The sequence below is a fragment of the Cetorhinus maximus genome, chromosome 5 (assembly GCF_964194155.1).
Source record: "Cetorhinus maximus chromosome 5, sCetMax3.hap1.1, whole genome shotgun sequence".
In the NCBI taxonomy this organism is placed as follows: Eukaryota; Metazoa; Chordata; class Chondrichthyes; order Lamniformes; family Cetorhinidae; genus Cetorhinus; species Cetorhinus maximus.
Window position 1 is genome coordinate 151,798,484 of NC_135883.1, and position 19,524 is coordinate 151,818,007.

The 19,524-nt window shown below is 44.7% G+C and overlaps 1 protein-coding gene across 4 annotated transcripts in view; it reads left to right on the forward strand.

The window, feature by feature from the left end:
- LOC144680376 (uncharacterized) overlaps positions 1-13,079 on the forward strand; it is a 99,796-nt gene extending 86,717 nt beyond the window's left edge. For 3 of the 4 annotated variants that reach the window (XM_078541341.1, XM_078541342.1, XM_078541340.1), the window contains one exon: positions 12,685-13,079. In XM_078541341.1, coding sequence (XP_078397467.1) covers positions 12,685-12,813 — 129 coding nt within the window. In that variant the 3' untranslated portion in view covers positions 12,814-13,079. Of the gene's footprint in view, positions 1-11,926; positions 12,453-12,684 lie in introns of all 4 variants that reach the window. The other variant, XR_013576555.1, reaches the window with a different exon arrangement.
- The last annotated feature ends 6,445 nt before the right edge of the window (positions 13,080-19,524 follow it).

A 19,524-nucleotide genomic window follows, 5' to 3' on the forward strand; every position in this document is an offset into this window, starting at 1 on the left:
CAGCACAGAAGGAGGCCATTCGCCTGTGGTGTCTCTGCTGGCCTTCTACAGGAGCAATCCACCCAGTGCTACTCCCCTGCCACATCCCTGTAGCCCTGATCACTTTTCCTTTTGGATAATGATCCAATTCCCTCTTGAATGCCTCGATTGAATCTGCCTCCACTGCATTTTCAGGCAGTGCATTCCAGATCCTAACCACTCGCTCTGTGAAAAAGTACACATAAATACCCAGATCCCTGTGCTCCAAACCCCTTTAAAATTGTACCCTTTATTTTAAATTGTCTTTCTGCGTTCTTTCTACCAAAATGAATCACTTCACACTTCTCTGCATTAAATTTCATCTGTCACTAGTCTGTCCATTCTACCAGCCTGTTTATGTCCTTTTTAAGTTCTACACTATCTTCCTCACAGTTCACAATATTTCCAAGTTTCCTGTCATTTGAAAATTTTGAAATTGTGCCCTGTACACCAAGGTATGGATCATTAATATATATCAGGAAAAGCAGGGGTCTTAACACTGACTGCTGGGGAACTCCACTATAAACCTTCCTCCAGTCCGAAAAACAACAGTTCACCACTGCTCTTGTTTCCTGTCGCTTGGCAAAATTTTGTATCTGTTGTTACTGTCCTTTTTATTCCATTTACTCACAAGCCTGTTGTGTGGCACTTTATCAAATGCCTTTTGGAAGTCCATGTACACCACATGAACAGCATTACCCTCATCAAAAAACTCAAGCAAGTTAAATTAACAAGATCTTGCCTTAACAAATCCATGTTGGCTTTCCTCAATTGACCCACATTTGCCCAAGTGACTATTAATTTTGTCCTGAATTATTGTTTCTAAAAGCTTCCCCACCATTGTAGTTAAACTGATTGGCCTGTAGTTGCTGGGTTTATCCTTAAACATTTTTTTTCTTAAACATGGTGTAACATTTTCAATTATCCAGTCTGCTGGCACCACCCCTGAGTCTAAGGAAGATTGGAAAATTATGACCAGTGTCTTTGCAATTTCCACCCTCACTTCCCTCAATATCCTTGGATGCATCTTATCCAGTCCTTTTAAGTCCTTATCCTCAACTTCTAAGTGCAGCCAACCTATCTAATCCTCCTCCTTATCAATTTTAAACTCTTCAAGTGTCTGAACTACCTCCTCTTTCACCATGACTTAGGCTCTTCCTCGTTAAAGACAGATGCAAAGTATTCATTGAAGACCTCCGCCGTCATGCGTAAGTCCCTTTTCTGTCCCTCATTGGCCCTAATCCTCCTCATACCACCCTTTTACTATTTATATACCTATAGAAGACTTTTGAATTCCCTTTTATGTTAACTGCCAGTCTCTTCTCATACTCTCACTTTGCTTCTCTTATTTGCTTTTTCTCTTACCCTCTGAATCTTCGATATTTGGCCTACTTCTCAATTGTATTATCCACCGGACATCTGCCACAAGCACACTTTCTGTGTTTCGCCTTATTCTCTATCTCTCTTGTCATCCCAGGGAGCTCTGGGTTTGTTGGCAGTGCAGTGCAGCACTCTCTCAGTACAACACTGGAGTGTCAACCTAGATTTTCTGCACAAGTCTCTGGAGTAGGGCTTGTACCCATGACCTTCTGACTCAGAGATGAGCGTGCTGCCAAATAACATGGTTGACACCTAGCTCCTGCCAGCACTGAAGAGATTTTTTAAAAAATTAGTATGAGCTGTGATATTGTAGCTTTAAGATCAAATTCCACACCCTCCCTTCCCTGTGCCACAATGACTCTGGTAATCAAATCACCGTGTGAATAAGCCTGGGATGGCTGCTGACCAAGTCTTGTAACATTTGTAAACCATTAGCACAAAAGCCAAATAAAAAAATAAGCGGCCTGCCTCCTGCTTCACTAATGCTTAGGCTGGTGAAATTTAATTTTGTTCGGGCTCAGTGCTGAGAGGGGGCTCTTTTGCTTAATTGAGTGGGTCCCGTTTCGTTGTGCAACAAGATAATCCAGGCCTCCACGTAGATTCGCAGCAGCAGCCTAGCAACAGTAAAGCACTTTCTTTCTCGAGTGAATTTTGTGAGGCACGTGGGCGCTGCGGAATGAAATGCCTTCCCAGATCTGATATTCTCAGGTCGGGCGTAGCGGGGTTAGCTGTGGAGTGAAGCTTGCCTGGTTCCTCTAGTAAGCCTCAACTCCCAAGGGGTGATCTAATCAAAGTGTTAGAGCTGATTACAGGCGTGGATGGGGTAGATAGAGAGAAAGTATTTCCTTTGGTTGGGGGGAGCCCACAGCGAGGGGACGCCACCTTAAAATTCGAGCTAGACCAATCGGGGGGTAATGCTGGATTCTCGCAAAGGGTAGCGGAAATCAGGAACCGCCTCTTGCAAAAAAGCTGTTGAGGCTGTGGGGTCAATAGAAAATTTCAAAACTGAGATTAACAGCTTTTTGTTGTATGAGGTTCCTTGTAGAATCAAAGTGGATTTAACTGAATGTTGGAACAACTTTGAGGGGCTGAATGGCCTTCTCTTGTTCCTGTGTTCCTGATTTAACAATTGCTCACCCTCGTGCAGCACTGTGGCACTTTGAGAGATCCATGATTTGTAAACACTTCTTAAATGCTCATGATTCATGTGTCTAAATGTGTAGAAAGCTTTACTGAACGTTCCTGTGTGAATCACAGATGTTCTCCTACAAAGAATAAGTCTGGAAATTATGGTGTTGAGTGTTGCTAATTGCCACTGCGTCATTTTCCATTGCCTATGTTGCCAATATTGTGGCCAGTTTGAGTGACAGGAGGTTTATCTTTAAAGGGTTCCCACCTTTTATAAAGTAAACACTAATTGGAAGTTATTTTCTGAGGAGACTGGCTATAATTCAGAGAAACGTCCCAAGGCCCTTCACAGGAATCTTATCAGATTAAAGTTGGGGGTTGAGTAAAAGATGGATTTTCAGATGAAATGAGAGATGAAGAGAAGTTTAGGGCAGGAATTCAAGAATGTAGGATCTGAACAGCTGAAGACCTGGCCTTCAACATAAGAGCATAAAAGCATAAGAAGTTAGAGCAGGAGAAGATCATATGGCCTTTCGGGCCTGCTCCGCCATTCAAAATGATCATGTCTGATCTTCAGCTTCAATTCTGCTTTTCCACCTACTCCCCATTTCCCTTGATTCCCTGAGAGACCAAAGATCTGTCTTCCTCATCCTTCAAGATACTCAACGATGAAGCATCTGCAACCCTCTGGGGCACAGAATTCCAAAGGTTCACAACCATTTGAAAGAACTAACTTCTCTTTATCTCGGTCCTACATGACCGGCCCCTTATCCTGAAACTGTGCCCTCTTGTTTTAGATTCCTCGGCCAGTGGAAACAACCTCTTAGAATGTGCCCTGTCGAGCCCTTTCACAATCTTGAATGTTTCAATGAGATCACCTGTCTCGAAACTCCAGAGAATATAGAACCAATTTGCTCAGCCTTTCATAGGATAACTCCCTCATCCCAGGGACTGATTGTGTGCAATTTTGGACTGCATATTTAATAAAGGAGATACTTAAATTGGAGGCAGTACCGCTAAGGTTCACTCAATGTTTCCAGGTATGGTCTCATAAAAGCCCTGTACAATTAAATTCTTGTACTCCAATCCCCTTGCAATAAAGGCCAACATGACATTTGTTTTCCTAATTGCTTGCTGTACCTGCATGCTAACTTTTTGTGTTTCTTGTATGAGTAGAGTCAGGTCCCTCTGAACATCGACGTTTAGAAGTTTCATGCATTCTTACAACCAAAGAGAATAACCTCACACTCCCTACATTATACTCCATCTACCACCTTGTTGCCCACTCACTTAACCTGTCTATATCTCTTTTCAGCCTCTTTGTGGCCTCCTCACAGCTTTAAAAAATTTTTTTCACAGGATGTGGGCATCACTGGCTGGGCCAGCATTTATTGCCATCCCTAATTGCCCTTGAGAACTGAGTGGCTTGCTAGGCCATTTTAGAGTCAACCACATTCCTGTGGATCTGGGGTCACATGTAGGCCAGACCAGGTAAGGACAGCAGATTTCCTTCCCTAAAGGACATTAGTGAGCCAGATGGGACTTTACAACAATCGACAATGGTTTCATGGTCATCATTAGACTTTTTAAAATTACAGATTTTTCACATCTAGCTTTGTATCATCAGCAAACTTAGATACATTACTCTCAATCTCTTTGTCTAAGTCATTAATATAGATTGTAAATAGCTGAGGCCCCAACACTGATCTTTGCAGCATTCCAATAGTTACAGCCTGCCAACACGAAAATGCCCCATTTTTCCCTACTCTTTGCTTCTTGACCGTAAACCAATCCCTCTGTCCATGCTAATATACCATCCCCAACTCCATGAGTCCTTATTTTATGTATTAACCTTTTCTGTGGCACCTTATCAAATGGCTTTTAGAAATCCAATTATACTATATCTACTAGTTCCCCTTCATCTATCCTACTAGTTACATCCTCAAAAACTACAATAAATTTGTCAAACCAGATTTCCCTTTCATAAAGCCATGTTGACTTGTTTTAATCATACTATGCTTTTCTAAGTGCATTGTTAGGACTTCCTTAACCGATTCCAGCACTTTCTCAATGACTGACGTCAGGCTAGCTGGTCTGTAGTTCTCTGTCTTCATTCTTCCTCTTTTAAATAGCGGTGTCATGTTTGCGAGCTTTCAATCTTTTGGGACCTTCCTAGAATTTAGGGAATTTTGGAAAATCATAGCCAGCACATCCGCTATCTTTGCAGTTATTTCCTTTGGAACTCGAGGTTGCAGGCCTTTCAGCCCTGGATATTTGTCAAATTTAAGCCCCTTGAGCTTCTCCAGTACTTTTTCTCTGTTGATATCAATTACATTAATTTCCTTACTCTTATTAGCCTTTTACCCTCTATTTCTGATACACAACTTGTATCTCCTACTATGAGGACAGACACAAAATGTTTGTTCAATGTCTCTGCTATTTCCTCATTCCCTTTGATAATTTCTCCTTTCTCTGCTTCTAAGGGGCTAACATTTACTTCAACTACTGTCTTCCTTTTCATATACTTGTAAAAGCTCTTATCATCTGCATTTTATATTCAGGGCTAGTTTACTCTCATATTCTATTCTTTTTTTTCCCTTTTATGAACCTTTTGGTGACCCATTGCTGATTTCTAAAACACTCCCAAATCTCAGGCTTACTACTGTTCTTTGCAATATTATAAGCCTCTTCTTTGAAACTAATTCTACCCTTAACCTCCTTGGTAAGTCATGGAGTCATAGAGTTATATAGCACAGAAACAGGCCCTTCGGCCCATCGTATCCATGCCGGCCATCAAGCACCTATCTATTCTAATCCCATTTTCCAGCACTTGGCCCCATAGCCCTGTATGCTATGGCGTTTCAAGTGCTCATCTAAATACTCCTTAAATGTTGTGAGAATTCCTGCCTCTACCACCCCCTCAGGCAATGTATGTTCCAGATTCTAACCACCCTCTGGGTGAAAAAGCTTTTCCTCAAATCCCCTCTAAACCTCCTGCCCCTTACCTTAAATCTATGCCCCCTGGTTATTGACACCTCCGCTAAGGGGAAAAGTTTCTTCCTATCTACCCTATCTGTGCCCCTCATAATTTTGTATACCCCTATCAGGTCCCCCTTCAGCCTTCTCTGCTCTAAGGAAAACAACCCCAGCCTATCCAGTCTCTCTTCATAGCTGAAATGCTCCAGCCCATACAACATCCTGGTAAATCTCCTTTGCACCCTCTCCAGTGCAATCACATCCTTCCAGTGGTGTGGTGACCAGAACTGCACACTGTACTCCAGCTGTGGCCAAACTAGCATTTCATACAGCTCCAACATAACCTCCCTGCCCTTACATTCTATGCTGCGGCTAATAAAGGAAAGTATCCCATATGCCTTCTTCACAGATGGATCTTTCTCATTGAGCTTTTGTTTTTCAATGGAATGTATTTTTACTGAACATTTTGAATTATTTCTTTAAATGTTTCCCACTGTTTATTTAGCACCAAAGCATTTAGTCCATTTAGCAATAACCTGCTCACTGACGCTCAGTTTGGGGTCTGCCAGGGCCACTCAGCTCCTGACCTCATTACAGCCTTGATCCAAACAAAGAAGAAGAGCTGAATTCCAGATTGAGGTGAGAGTGACTGCCCTTGACATCAGTGCAACATTTGACCGTGTGTGGCTTCAAGGAGCCCTCACAATACTGGAGTCAATGGGAATCAGGGGGAAAACTCTCCGCTGGTTGTCATACCTAGCACAACGAAAGATGGTTGTGGTTGTTGGAGGTCAACCATCTTGGTCTAAGGGAATCGCTACAGGAGTTCCTGAGGGCAGTGTCCTTGGCCCAACTATCTTCAGCTGCTTCATCAATGACCTTCCTTCAGAAGTGGAGATGTTTAGCACCATTCATACTGAAGCAGTACATGTCAAAATGCAGCAATACCTGGACAACATTCAGATAAGTGGCAGATAACATTCATGCCACCAAGTGCCAGGAGTTGAATGGCCCTTGTGGAACCCGAACTGAGCATTAGTGAGCAGGTTACTGCTGAGTAAGTGCGCTTGATAGCACTGCTGATGACCGCTTCTATCACTTTACTGATGATCGAGAGTAGGCTGATGAGGTGGTAATTGGCCGGATTCGATTTGTCCTGCTTTTTGTGGACAGGACATACCTGGGAAGTTTTCCAAATTGCCGGGTAGATGCCAATGTTGTAGCTGTACTCTGACAACTTGACTAAGGGAGCACAAGTCTTCAGTACTATTGCTGGAATGTTGTCAGGGCCCATAGCCTTTGCAGTATCCAATGCCTTCAGCCATTTCTTGATATCACGTGGAGTGAATCGAATTGGCTAAAGACTGGCATCTGTGTTGCTGGGGACCTCAGGAGGAGGCCGAGATGGATCATCCACTTGGCACTTCTGGCTGAATACCTTTATGATTCTGTGATTGTTGTGAATGCTTCAGCCTTATCTTTTGCACTGATGTGCTGGTCTCCCCCATTATTGAGAATGGGATATTTGTGGAACCTCCTCCTCCAGTGAATTGTTTAATTGTCCACCACCATTCATGACTGGATGTGGCAGGACTGCAGAGCTTAGATCTGATCCATCGGCTGTGGGATCGCTTAGCTCTGTCTGTCACTTGTTGATTAAGCTGTTTAGCATGCAAGTCGTCCTGTGTTGTAGCTTCACCAGCTTGACACCTCATTTTTAGGCATGCCTGGTGCTGCTCCTGGCATGCCCACCTGCACTCATTCCTGAACCAGGATTGATCCCCTGGTTTGATGGTAATGGTAGAGTGGGGGATATGCCGGGCTATGCGGTTACAGATTGTGGTTGAGTACAACTCTGCTGCTGCGCATGGTCTACAGTGCCTCCTGGATGCCCAGTTTTGAGTTGCTAGGTCTCTTCAAAATCTTTCCCATTTAGCATGATGGTAGTGTCACACAACATGATGCAGGGTATCCAGAATGTGAAGGTGAGACTTTGTCTCCACAAGGACTGTGCGATGTTCACTCCTACCGATACTGTCATGGACAGATGCATCTGGAACAGGTAGATTGATGAGGTTGAGGTCAAGTAGGTTTTTCCCTTTTGTTGGTTCCCTCACTACCTGCCATAGACCCAGTCTAGCAGCTATGTCTTTTAGGACTTGGCCAGCTCAGACAGTATCAAAGAATCTTAACGGCATGGAAGGGGGCCATTCGGCCCATAGTGTCTGCACCGACCCTCCAAATGAGCATTATGACTTAGTGCCATTGCCCTGCCTTTTCCCCCGTACCCCTGCACATTGTTTCTATTCAAATAATCATCTAATGCCCTCTTGAATGCCGCGATTGAACCTGCCTCCACCACACTTCCAGGCAGTGCATTCCGGGCCCGAACCACTCGTTATGTGAAAATGTTTTTTCTCATGACACATTTGCTTCTTTTGCAAATCGCATTAAATCTGTGCCCTCTCATTCTTGATCCTTTTACAAGCGGGAACAGCTTCTCCCTATCTACTCTGTCCAGCACACTCATGATTTTGAACATCTCTATCAATCTCTCCAATCTATCTTCGTAACTGAAGTTTCTTATCCCGGGAACCATTCTTGTAAACCTCTTCTGCACTGCTTCCAATGTGTTCACATCCTCCCTATAAAGTAATGCCCAGAACTGTACATAATACTCCAGCTGAGGCCTAATGAGTGTCTTACATAAATTCAGCATAACCTCCTTGCTCTTATACTCAATGCCCCTATCAGTAAAGCCCAGGATACTACATGCTTAATTAACTGCTCTCTCCACCTATCCTGCCACCTTCAATGATCTATGCACCTATACACCCAGGTCTTTCTGCTCCTGCATCCCCTTCAAAATTTCACCCCTTATTTTATATTGTCTGTCCATGTTCTTCCTACCAAAATGCATCACCTCACACTTCTCCGCATTGAACTTCATCTGCCATCTATCTGCCCACTCTACCAACATGTCTGTGTCCTTTTGAAGTCCTCCTCACAGTTTACAGCACTCCTAAGCTTTGTTTCATCCGCAAACTTTGAAATTGTCCCCTGCACGCCAAGATCTAGATCATTAATATATATCAGGAAAAGCAAGGGTCATAATACCTACCCCTGGGGAACTCACTACAAACCTTCCTCCATCCTGAAAAACATCCATTGACCATTATTCTCTGCTTCCTATTTTTCAGCCAATTTTGTACCCACGTTGCTACTGTCCCTTTTTTTCCATGAGCAATAACTTTTCCCACAAGCCTTTTCTGTGGCACTATGTCAAATGCCTTTTGAAAGTTCATGTACACCACATCAACAGCATTGCCCTCATCGATCCTCGCAGTTACCTCTTCAAAAAACTCCAGCAAGTTAATTAAACATGATTTTCCATTTAGAAATCCATGCTGGCTCTTCCTTATCACCCATTTGTGGTGCTACAGTGATGGACGCTGAAGTCCCCCGCTCAGAGTATATTCTGTGTTCTTGCAACCCTCAGTGCTTCCTCCAAATGGTCTTCAACATGGAGAAGCATTGATTCATCAGCTGAGGGGGTGGGGGTTGTGGTAATCAGCAGGAGGTTTCATTGCCCATGCTTGACCTGATACCATCTGATTTCATGGGGTCCAGAGTTGATGTTAAGGGCTCCCAAGGCAATTTTCCCCTGACTGTATATCACTGTGTCGCCACCTCTGGTGGGTCTGTGTTGTTGGTAGGAGCAGACTTTTTTTTATATTCCTTCATGGGATGTGGGCATAGATGGCTAGGTTAGCATTTATTGCCAATTCCCTAGTTGCCCTTGAGAAGGTGGTGGTGAGCTGTCTTCTTGAACTGTTGCAGTCCTTGTGGTCCTGTCAGGCAGGGAGTTCCAATATTTTGACCCAGCGACAGTGAAGGAACAACGATATATTTCCAAGTCAGGATGGTGAGTGGCTTAGAGGGGAACTTGCAGGTGGTTTTGTTGCCATGCATCTTCTGCCCTTGTCCTTCTAGATGGTAATGGTCGTGGGGTTGTCCTAGGAGTTTTGGTGAGTTCCTGCAGTGCATCTTGTATTCCACCACACTCCTGACTTGTGCCTTATATATGGTGGTCGTGTTTTGGGGAGTCATGAGGTGAGTTACTCGCCGCAGGATTCCTAGCCTCTGACTTGCTTTTATAGCCACAGTAGTTATATGGCTAGTCCAGTTTAGTTTCTGGTCAATGGTAACCCCCAGGATGTTGATAATGGGGGATTCAGTGATGGTAATGCTATTGAATTTCAAGGAGCAATGGTTAGATTCTCTTTTGTTGGAGATGGTCATTGCCTGGCACTTGTGTGGCGCAAATGTCAGCCTGGATATTGTCCAGGTCTTGCTGCATTTGGACATGGACAGCTTCAGTATCTGAGGAGTCACAAATAGTGCTGAATATTATGCAATCATCAGCGAACATCCCCACTTCTGACCTTATGATGGAAGGAAGGTCACTGATGAAGCAGCTGAAGATGGTTGGGCTGAGGACACTACCCTGAGGAACTCCTGCAGTGATGTCCTAGAACTGAGATGATTGACCTCCAACAACCACAACCATCTTCCTTTGTGCTAGGTATGACTGCAACTAGCAGAGAATTTTCCCCCTGATTCCCATTGACTTCAGTCTTGCTAGGGCTCCTTGATGCCACACTCGGTCAAATGCTGCCTTGATGTCAAGGGCAGTCACTCTCCCCTCACCTTGGGAATTCAGCTCTTTTGACCATGTTTGAACTAAGGCTGTAATGAGGTGAGGAGCTGAGTGACCTTGGCAGATCCAAACAGAATCAGTGAACAGGTGGTGCCTGATCATTATCTGTAAGCTATGATTCTGTGAGTATGACTATGTCAGGCTGTTGCTTGACTAGTCTGTGAGACAGTTCTCCCAATTTTAGCAAAAGCCCCCAGATGTTAGTAAGGAGGACTTTACAGAGTCGCCTGGGCTGGGGTTGTTCTCATTTCTGGTGCCTAGGTCGATGCTGGGTGATCTGCCCACTTTTGTTCCTTTTTGTAGGCTTTGTAGCAGTTTTGATACAACTGAGTGGCTTGCTTGGCCATTTCAGAAGGCATTTAAGAGTGCTGTAGGACTGCAGTCACATGTAGGCCAGACCAGGTAAGGACATTAGTGAACCACTAATACAGGGAGAGGTGAGGCCAAAGATGGATTTAAATGTGAGACTGAGAATGAAAATTGGGGGATGAGGAGCCAGTGGAACTCCATGGCATACCAGGGACGCACATCCATACACCATTTGTACACATAGACACCACACACAAACATGCTCTGCAGATGTCAGGTAAAGGTTGAGGTTAATTGCCAATGATTGTTGTCACTTCCTAGGCTGTTTGACACTGTCTTTTATCTTTGAATGCCCTCTCACCTTCCTTGCCCACTCCTTCACCCTGTGTCCTGCTGCACAATATATATTCCAGCACAGACACAACAGACCAAATGGCCTCCTTTTATCCCATAAATTTTCTGTTTCCATGTCTGAATCAGAAGTTTGTGAATTCATGTCCCGTTATCTATCATCTAGTCTGATTCTACAGTGCAATATTGATGGAGTAATGTTAGGTGTATACCTGAATCAAATGAGAGATTAAACCAAACACATCTTCCCATCCCCTCCCTTGTCAGCATTCCGTAGTGATCGTTCTCTCCATGACACTCTGGTCCATTCCTCTATCACTCCCATCACCTCATCCCCTTCCCCTGTCACCTTCCCATGCAATCGCAGGAGGTGTAACACCTGCCCCTTTACCTCCTCCCTCCTTACTTTCCAAGGCCCCAAACATCACCTTCCCAGTGAAGCAGTGATTCACTTGCATTTCTTTCAATTTAGCTTACTGTATTTGCTGCTCCCAATGCGGTCTCCTCTACACTGGGGAGACTAAAGGCAGAATGGGTGACTGTTTTGTGGAACACCTTCGCTCAGTCTGCAAGCAATGACCCCGACCTTCCTGCTGCTTTCCATTTCAATTCACCATTTGCTCTCATGCTCACGTTTCTGCCCTTGCCATGCCACAATGTTCCAGTGAAGCCCAATGCAAACTGGAGGAACAGCACCTCATCTTTTCCAACCCGCTCCCCCCACAGGGCCAGTCTGTAACTAGTTCTTGTGTTTTCCTTTCAGAGTGCTGTTCTGCTATTAATACATTCTGCTATCTGACCTTTATGCCACTACTAGCACCTGCCTAGCCTTTAAGGCGATCATTCACACTCCCTTTGTCTTGTGTCCATGACATCTTTGTCAGATCTCTCCTCAGCTCCGCGCTATCCCTGACCATCTAATTTGCCCTACCTGCTCCACTCCCTCTCTTCAAAAGTGTAAAACCCATCACATTCCTACCGCGCTTCAGCTCTGAAGAAGGGTCAGACGGACTCGAAACGTTAACTCTGTTTCTCTCTCCACAGATGCTGCCATCATGCTGAGATTAAACTAAGTCTCCATCTGCCCTATGTTAAAGATTGGGAAGGACCCCATGCCTTTATTTAAAGAAGATCAGTTAGTTCAGATATCTTGTTGCTCAGTTGGTAGCACTCTCACCTCTGAATCACAAGGGTCTGGGTTCCAACCCCACTCCAGAGTTTGAGCGCAATAATTAGGCTGGCACTCCAGTGCAGTACTCAGGCAGTGCTACAGGTGCTACCTTTTGGATGGGATGTTAAACTGAGGCCCAGTTTGCCCACTTGGGTGGATATAAAAGATCCCTCGGCGCTATTTCGAAGAAGAGCAGGGAGGTTATTTCGGGTGTCCTGACCAATACTTAGCCCTCGTTATCTGGTCATAATCACATTGCTGTTTACGGGAGCTTGCTGTGTGCAAATTGACAGCCGTGTTTCCTACATTACCAAAATGACAACACTTCAAAATGACTACACTTCATTGGCTGTAAAGTGCTTTGAGATGCCCGATGCTCGTGAAAAGCACTATATAAATGTGAGTACTTTCTGGCTATCGCAACCAGCAAAACCAGGAATTGATTCCTTTTATTAATGTGTGCAAAATAGCTGCTATGTTTACCCTGTAGAGATACCTGTACTTCATAGTAATTCATTGTATGAGGGCACCTGAGATCTGATAAGTGCTTGTGAAGTCTTCCTATTTTCTTCAAACTAACAGCATCTTGGACTCCATTGCTGACCGTGTCTTCACTTTGTCTTTTCCCCAGAGCATCAGCGGCAGCTGCCCCCCGCCACGATACTTGTACGACCCGTCGAGCTTTGCATTCCGCTCCCTGAGCACCTTGACCCCCATGAGTCCAATGGCTCCAGTTGAAGAACCACCCTGTGCCTACTGAAGGAGCTGCTGCCCCTTACTACAGAGACCTGGCTGTGAGGAAAGCCATGATATAGCAATGGGACTTAAATTTCCCACAAGGAACTGGCCTGCCTGTTGGAGCAGTCCTGAAGAGCTGATTATTTTTGATAGACTGATGTGGACTAAAAGCCTGAAGCTTTGCTGCTAGATGGGGCTTCGTAACATTCCTAGGCCTGTGCTAAAGCCATTGAAGGACAGTGGACATTGAAATTGCTATACTAGTATGAATAGTTATATTAAATAAAGAACACTTTTGTATGTGTGTGTGTGTGTGTGTGTGTGTGTGTGTGTGAGAGAGAGAGAAGCATCACCTGGGTCCACATTGAGTCAACAACAAGGTTGGTGGTACCAAGCTGATGTGGCCAAAAATTGATGGTTCCTCCATTAATTTTCTCTCCATCTTACTCAAAAGCACCAGTTCACACTGGGGTAACTCCTCCAGGAGCAATGATCATCCTCTCGTCCTTTTCTTATGAGTGTGTCTAGATATCAAGTGCCAGTAAGGCATTCGACTAAGAATGCACTTGAGCTATGGCCTCTCCTGGCAGGAAGATGACAATGATAGGTACAGATAACCCAATCAGCTCAATTAGTTTGAGCAGAGCTCTAACAATCACAACATCCAACTGTATCTAAATCTGGTTCCAGCTACTGATCGTTCTTCTTGTGAAGAAATCCTTCCCAGCATCAGAGTCCTGAATTTTACCAGTTTGTACCATTGACCCCTTGTCATAAGAGCTTAACTTGAAATTGAGCTCTGGGTCACCTGTTTCCACCACATGTAATATTGTGTAGGTGGTTTCCTTTCTTTCTGTAGGCTGAGAATTCGAGGTTTCTTCTAAACATTCCTTAATATCTAAACATTCCTTGATCCTGATTTAGAGACATGTGCTTGCGGAGGAAGAAATAATTTCAGACCAATAGCTCTCCTTGGCTGTGGGTTTCCTCACATTATGTCTGGGTCTGTTGTAGACTTAATTGACAGAGATTGTTGCTGTGGTTAGTCAACAACTCCAATATTATTGAATCATGTGACTACCAGGATGGTAGAGCGTGAACTCGATGGAGGTTGATTAGTTTTTGTTTAGCAGTTCCTTTATTCCCAGCAGTTTTGACTATCTCGACTGCCACCCCAGCTAAGATCAAGCTATTCGACAGAGACCAAGTCTGGAGCTATGGGGCCTCCCAGACCTGCATTCTTCAACTACAGGCCATAGGATGGTTTGACACCTAACTGAGCTACCACAGGCATGATATGTTTGTACCGTTAACTAATAGTTGAAACGGTGAGTCACACCTTCTCAAGCACAATTAGGGATGGGCAATATAAATGCTGGCCCAGTCAGTGATGCCCATGACTCATGAAAGAATTTAAAAAAAAATCCTAGCCACCCTCTCCAGAGGTGGATGAGGATTTGAATTACAAATTTTTTTAATAAAAATTATTTGCGCACTCCATCTCTGTAACCTGCCCCAATCCTACAACAATCTACGAACTCTTGAGTTCTTCCAATTCTGGCCTCCTGTACATCCTCGATTACCTTGGCTCCACCATCGGTGGCTGTGCCTTCAGCTGCCTAGCCCGAAGTTCTGAAATTCCCTCCCTAAACCCCTCCACCTCTGTCTCCTCCTTTCAGGCTTGGCATCAATTTTTGTTTGATTATGCTCCTGTGAAGTGCCTTGGGTGTTTTAATAGGTAAAAAGCGCTTGATATAGGCAAGTTGCTACTTTACTTCAGAGAGATTGTAAGGAAATCAGCCTGCTCACTATCGTGTGGACGCCACACGAGCATGGGTTCAGACTACGGTGCCATGTGATTGCCGCCTCGCATCCCTGCTGACTAACATTTTGTATTAAGTTGGCACATAAAAAAATGCCCTGCGGGGTTTGGAAGATGGCAAGAGGTGAATGACGTAAGCGGAACCCTGTCGCAGCCCGAGATGGCATCTTCAGGAGAGAAGGGGGAATGGGGAAAATAAGGAATAAACATGCAAGAGAGAAAGAAAGCCTTGCATTTATATAGCGCCTTTTCTGACCTCAGGATGTCCCAGAGCACTTTACAACCAAGTACCCCTCAACCAACATGACCAAAAATAGATTATCTGGTCAATTATTTGATAGTTGTTTGTGGGATCTTGCTGTGCTATTTCCTACACCACAGCAGTGACTATACGCTAAACGTTCTTAATTGTTCAAACTTTAGGACATGATGCCATATAAATCTAAGCCTTCCTTTCTGGATAGCAATCATCAGAGACCCTGGCTGAAACCTCGCCCTCACCCCCACCACTATCAGGCTGCTGCCATTTATCCTCCCCAACAATGTTGCTGCCTTCATTAAATGGAGGCCTCACCTACGAATTCCAGTTCTTAGATTGCAGCCTCAGAACGTCCAGAAACTCTTTCCCTGGTGCTTTGTTAGAATGAACTCTCCAGTACAATGTATTCTCATAATTACAACAGCCTTCCTCCTAAGAACATGAAAGCCTGGAGGTCTCCTCCAGCGGGAGTCCATGGCCTAGAAATTCAAGGAAGTCCATTTATGAGCACGGGAGTGGTCCTTGGAAGCAGGTATGATCCCTACGCCTGAATACTCAGGCCCAAGGACCGACTGATAATGATCTTCATTAACGTCAGAGAGAGAAAGAGAGTTAACATTTCAAAATTTTTTAAAAATAGATTTAAAAAAATAAACAAATAAATAGATTAAAACAGGGGCAAAGATGGAGGAGAGAGTTCACGGTCTGAAGTTGTTGAACTCAATGTTAAGTCCAGAAGGCTGTAAAGTGCCTAGTCGGAAGATGAGGTGCTGTTCCTCCAGTTTGCATTGGGCTTCACTGGAACATTGCAGCAGGCCAAGGACGGACATGTGGGCATGAGAGCAGGGTGGTGTGTTGAAATGGTGAGCGACGGAAAGGCCTGGGTCACACTTGTGGACTGAGTGAAGGTGTTTCACAAAGTAGTCACCCAGTCTGCGTTTGGTCTCTCCAATGTAGAGGAGACTGCATTGGGAGTAGCGAATGCAATTGACCAAACCGAAGGAGGTGCAAGTGAAGCATGGGGAGTGAGGAGGGAGGAGGTAAAGGGGCAGGCGTTACACCTTCTGCGATTGCGTGGCAAGGGGATGAGGAGTTGGGAGTAATGGAGGGGTGGACTAGGGTGTCACAGAGGGAATAGTCCCTACGGAATGCTTACGGGGGGTGAGGGGAAGATGCATTTGGTGGTGGCTTCATGCTGGAGTTGGCAGAAATGGCAGAGGCTGGTGGGGTGAAAAGTGAGGACAAGGGGGACCCTATCATGGTTCTGGGAGGGAGGGGAAGGGGTGAGGGCAGAGGTTTGGGAGACGGGTCGGACATGGTTGAAGGTCCTCTCAACCACAGTGTGGGGGAAACCTCGGGTAAGGAAAAAGGAAAGCGTGTCAGAAATGCCATTTTGGAAGGTGGCATCATCGGAACAGATGCAACGGAGGCGAAGGAACTGAGAAAATGGGGTCTTTATAGGCAACAGGGTGTGAGGAGCTGTAGTTCAGGGTCATCTGTCACTTCTTGTGCTTTCACAGACTGCTGACCCTTGTTCTGTCATTAACACATTCTGCTGACTTGCCTTTATGCCACTATCAGCATCTTTTTCTTTAACATTACCATTAACACTCCCTTTGTCCTATGTCCATGGCATCTTTGTCAAATTTCTCCTTAGCTCCCACCTATCCCTGACCTTCTATTTTGCTCCACTTGTTCCACCCCCTCTTAAACTGCCATCACATTTCTACTCTTTAGCTCTGAAGAAGAGTCACGCGGACTCGAAACGTTGACGCTGTTTCTCTCTCCACAGATGCTGCCAGACCTGCTGAGTTTTTCCAGCATTTTCTGTTCTTATTTCAGATTTCCAGCATCCGCAGTATTTTGCTTTTATTTCATTAAAATGTTGGAGCAGGAAGAGCTTGCTGATGAAGAGTAAACCAAGGTCAGGTCACAGGTAAACAGCCTGCTCTCGGGTCCTGTCAGCATTACTCTGTGCTGCCTTCCTGGGGATGCAAGAGTGAGAGCTTTGCACCCATTTTTCCCTCTCCTTGAGGAGGTGTCCAGCATCAAATCCAATGTGAAACTCTCCACACTCGTACCCGTACAGACACATACACACACATGTAGAAAGAATGCACACGCTCACACACATTCACAACCACATAGGAAACGGATGCACGCTCCATCGCTTGACTAAGAGCCAGATGTCTTGATTTATAAAAATATAATGAAAAACTCCCTTCTCTAGTTGCTATGACTCCCGATGCAGGCCGCAACGATAGGAGCCTGTAGCTGTTTTAAGAGGTCAGTTGTGGTCATGCGCCAGCAGAGATTATATTCTGCTTTTTCTTCCTAACTTGTGAATTGTCTCTTTATATAGGCTTGAGTTCAGTACAGTTTGGAAATGAAGCTTGATTCAGCTCCGATTCCTACATGATTATGACACTATTAAGCTTGGGAACTAAAGCATATGTGAAGTTCCTTTGCCTGTGAAGGATGTAACCTGTTTACTTTAAATATTTAAAGCTTTGGGGCAGAATCTTCTGCCTGTCGGGCGGGCGGGCCCGACCCAATCTCCGGCGGGTGGGGAGCCGATCCCCGCCGGAGAAGGGGGCCCTGCCGCCATTTTGCGTGGGTGGGCCAATTAAGGCCCGCCCAGCGTGACGTCCGGCGGGGAGCACTATGCGCTCCCTGTGCGGGCGGGGAGGGATTCCCCAAAAGCGAGAGTGCGATCTTTCGCGCATGCACATGAAAGAGCTCACATCTCCCTGAGGCTAAGTGCTGCCTCAGGGAGATCACTTACACTCTGAAAATATTAAAAATAGAGAAAAAAAAATTCCCTAACATGTCGCCCTCATGTGACAATGTCACATGAGATGGGACATGTCAGAAAATAAATATGCGTGCGTCAGATGCCAGATCGCTAAACGGCTCAGTGGCACTATATGCCTGCATTGTCCTAAAGCGCAATATCTCAACGACGGGAAAATTGCACAGTGCACAGGAGATGCCAAAAACAAAAGCTTGTATTTATATAACACCTTTCACCAACTCAGGACACCCAAAAGCGCTTCACAGTCAATGAATGTGTCCGCTTTGGCAGGAAGAATAGAGAAGCAGCATATTATTTAAATGGAGAGTGATTGCAGAACCCTGAGTTACAGAGGGATCTGGGTGTCCTGGTACATGAATCACAAAAAGTTAGTATACAGGTACAGCAAGTGATTAAAAAGGCAGGTGGAATGTTGTCGTTTATTGCAAGGGGGAACATAATATAAAAATAAGGATGTTTTACTGCAGTTGTACAGGGCATTGGTGAGGTCACTAGTATTGTGTACAGTTTTGGCCTGCTTGTTTAAGAAAGGATATAAATGCATTAGAAGCAGTTCAGAAAAGGTTGACTCGACTGATACCTGGGATGGGGGAATCATCTTAGGAGCAAAAGTTGGATAGGTTAGGCCTGAGAGGTGATCTTATTGAAACATATAAGATCCTGAGGGGACTTGACAGGGTGGATGCTGAGAGGATGTTTCCTGTTGTGGGAGGGACTGTAACTAGGATACACAGTTTAAAAATAAGGGGTCTCCAATTTAAGACAGAGATGAGGACAATTTTTTTCTTTCAGAGGGTCTTGAGTCTTTCGAACTCTCTTCCCCAGAGACCAGTGCAAACAAGGTCAATCAACATCTTTAAGGCCGATTTAGATAGATTCTTAATTGATAAGAGAATCAAGGGGTATGAAGGTAGATAGGAAATTGGAGTTGAGGCTACATCTGAATCAGCCATGATCTTATTGAATGGCGGAGCAGGCTTGAGGGGCAGAATGGCCTACTCCTGCTCCTAATTCCTATGTAAATTCTTTGGAAATACAGCCAGTGTTGTTGTGTAGGACATGTGGCAGCTGATTGTGCAAAGCAAAGTTCCCTAGACGATCAATCTGTTTTATTGACGTTGAGTGAGGGATAAATATCATTCTTCTACAAAATCTTTTTTTTTACAAATTGGATATGGACATCACTGACTAGGCCAGATTTATTGCCCACCCCTAATTGCCCTTGTCCAGAGGGCAGTTAAGAGTCAACCACATTGCTGTGGGTCTAGAGTCGCATGTAGGCCAGACCAGGTAAGGATGGAAGATTTCCTTCCCTAAAGGATATTAGTTTGAACCAGGTGGGTTTTTACAACAATTGGCAATAGTTTCGTGGTCATCATCAGACTTAATTCCAGATTTTTATTGAATTCAAATTTCACCATCTGCTGTGGCAGGATTCAAACCCAGGTTCCCAGAGCATTACTCTTCTGAAATAGTAGTCCAGTGACAATACCACAATGCCATCGCTTCCATGGGATCATTTATATTCATCAGCAAGGGTACCTGGGGCCTTGGTTTAACATTTCATCTGAATGACGGCACCTCCAACATTGCAGCACTCCATCCACTAGACTAGGCAAAAAGCCAATGGCAAAATGAGGAAAATGTTTTTGATGGATCGAGTTGTTATGACTTGGAATGCACTGCCTGAAAAGGTGGTTGAAGCAGATGCAATCATAACTTTTAAAAGGGAGTTGGAGAAATTTGCACGAGTATGGGGAAAGAGACTAACTGGATAGTTTTTTCCTCCCCCCAAAGGGTTGACACAGTCACGACAGGCAGAATGGCCTCACTTAAG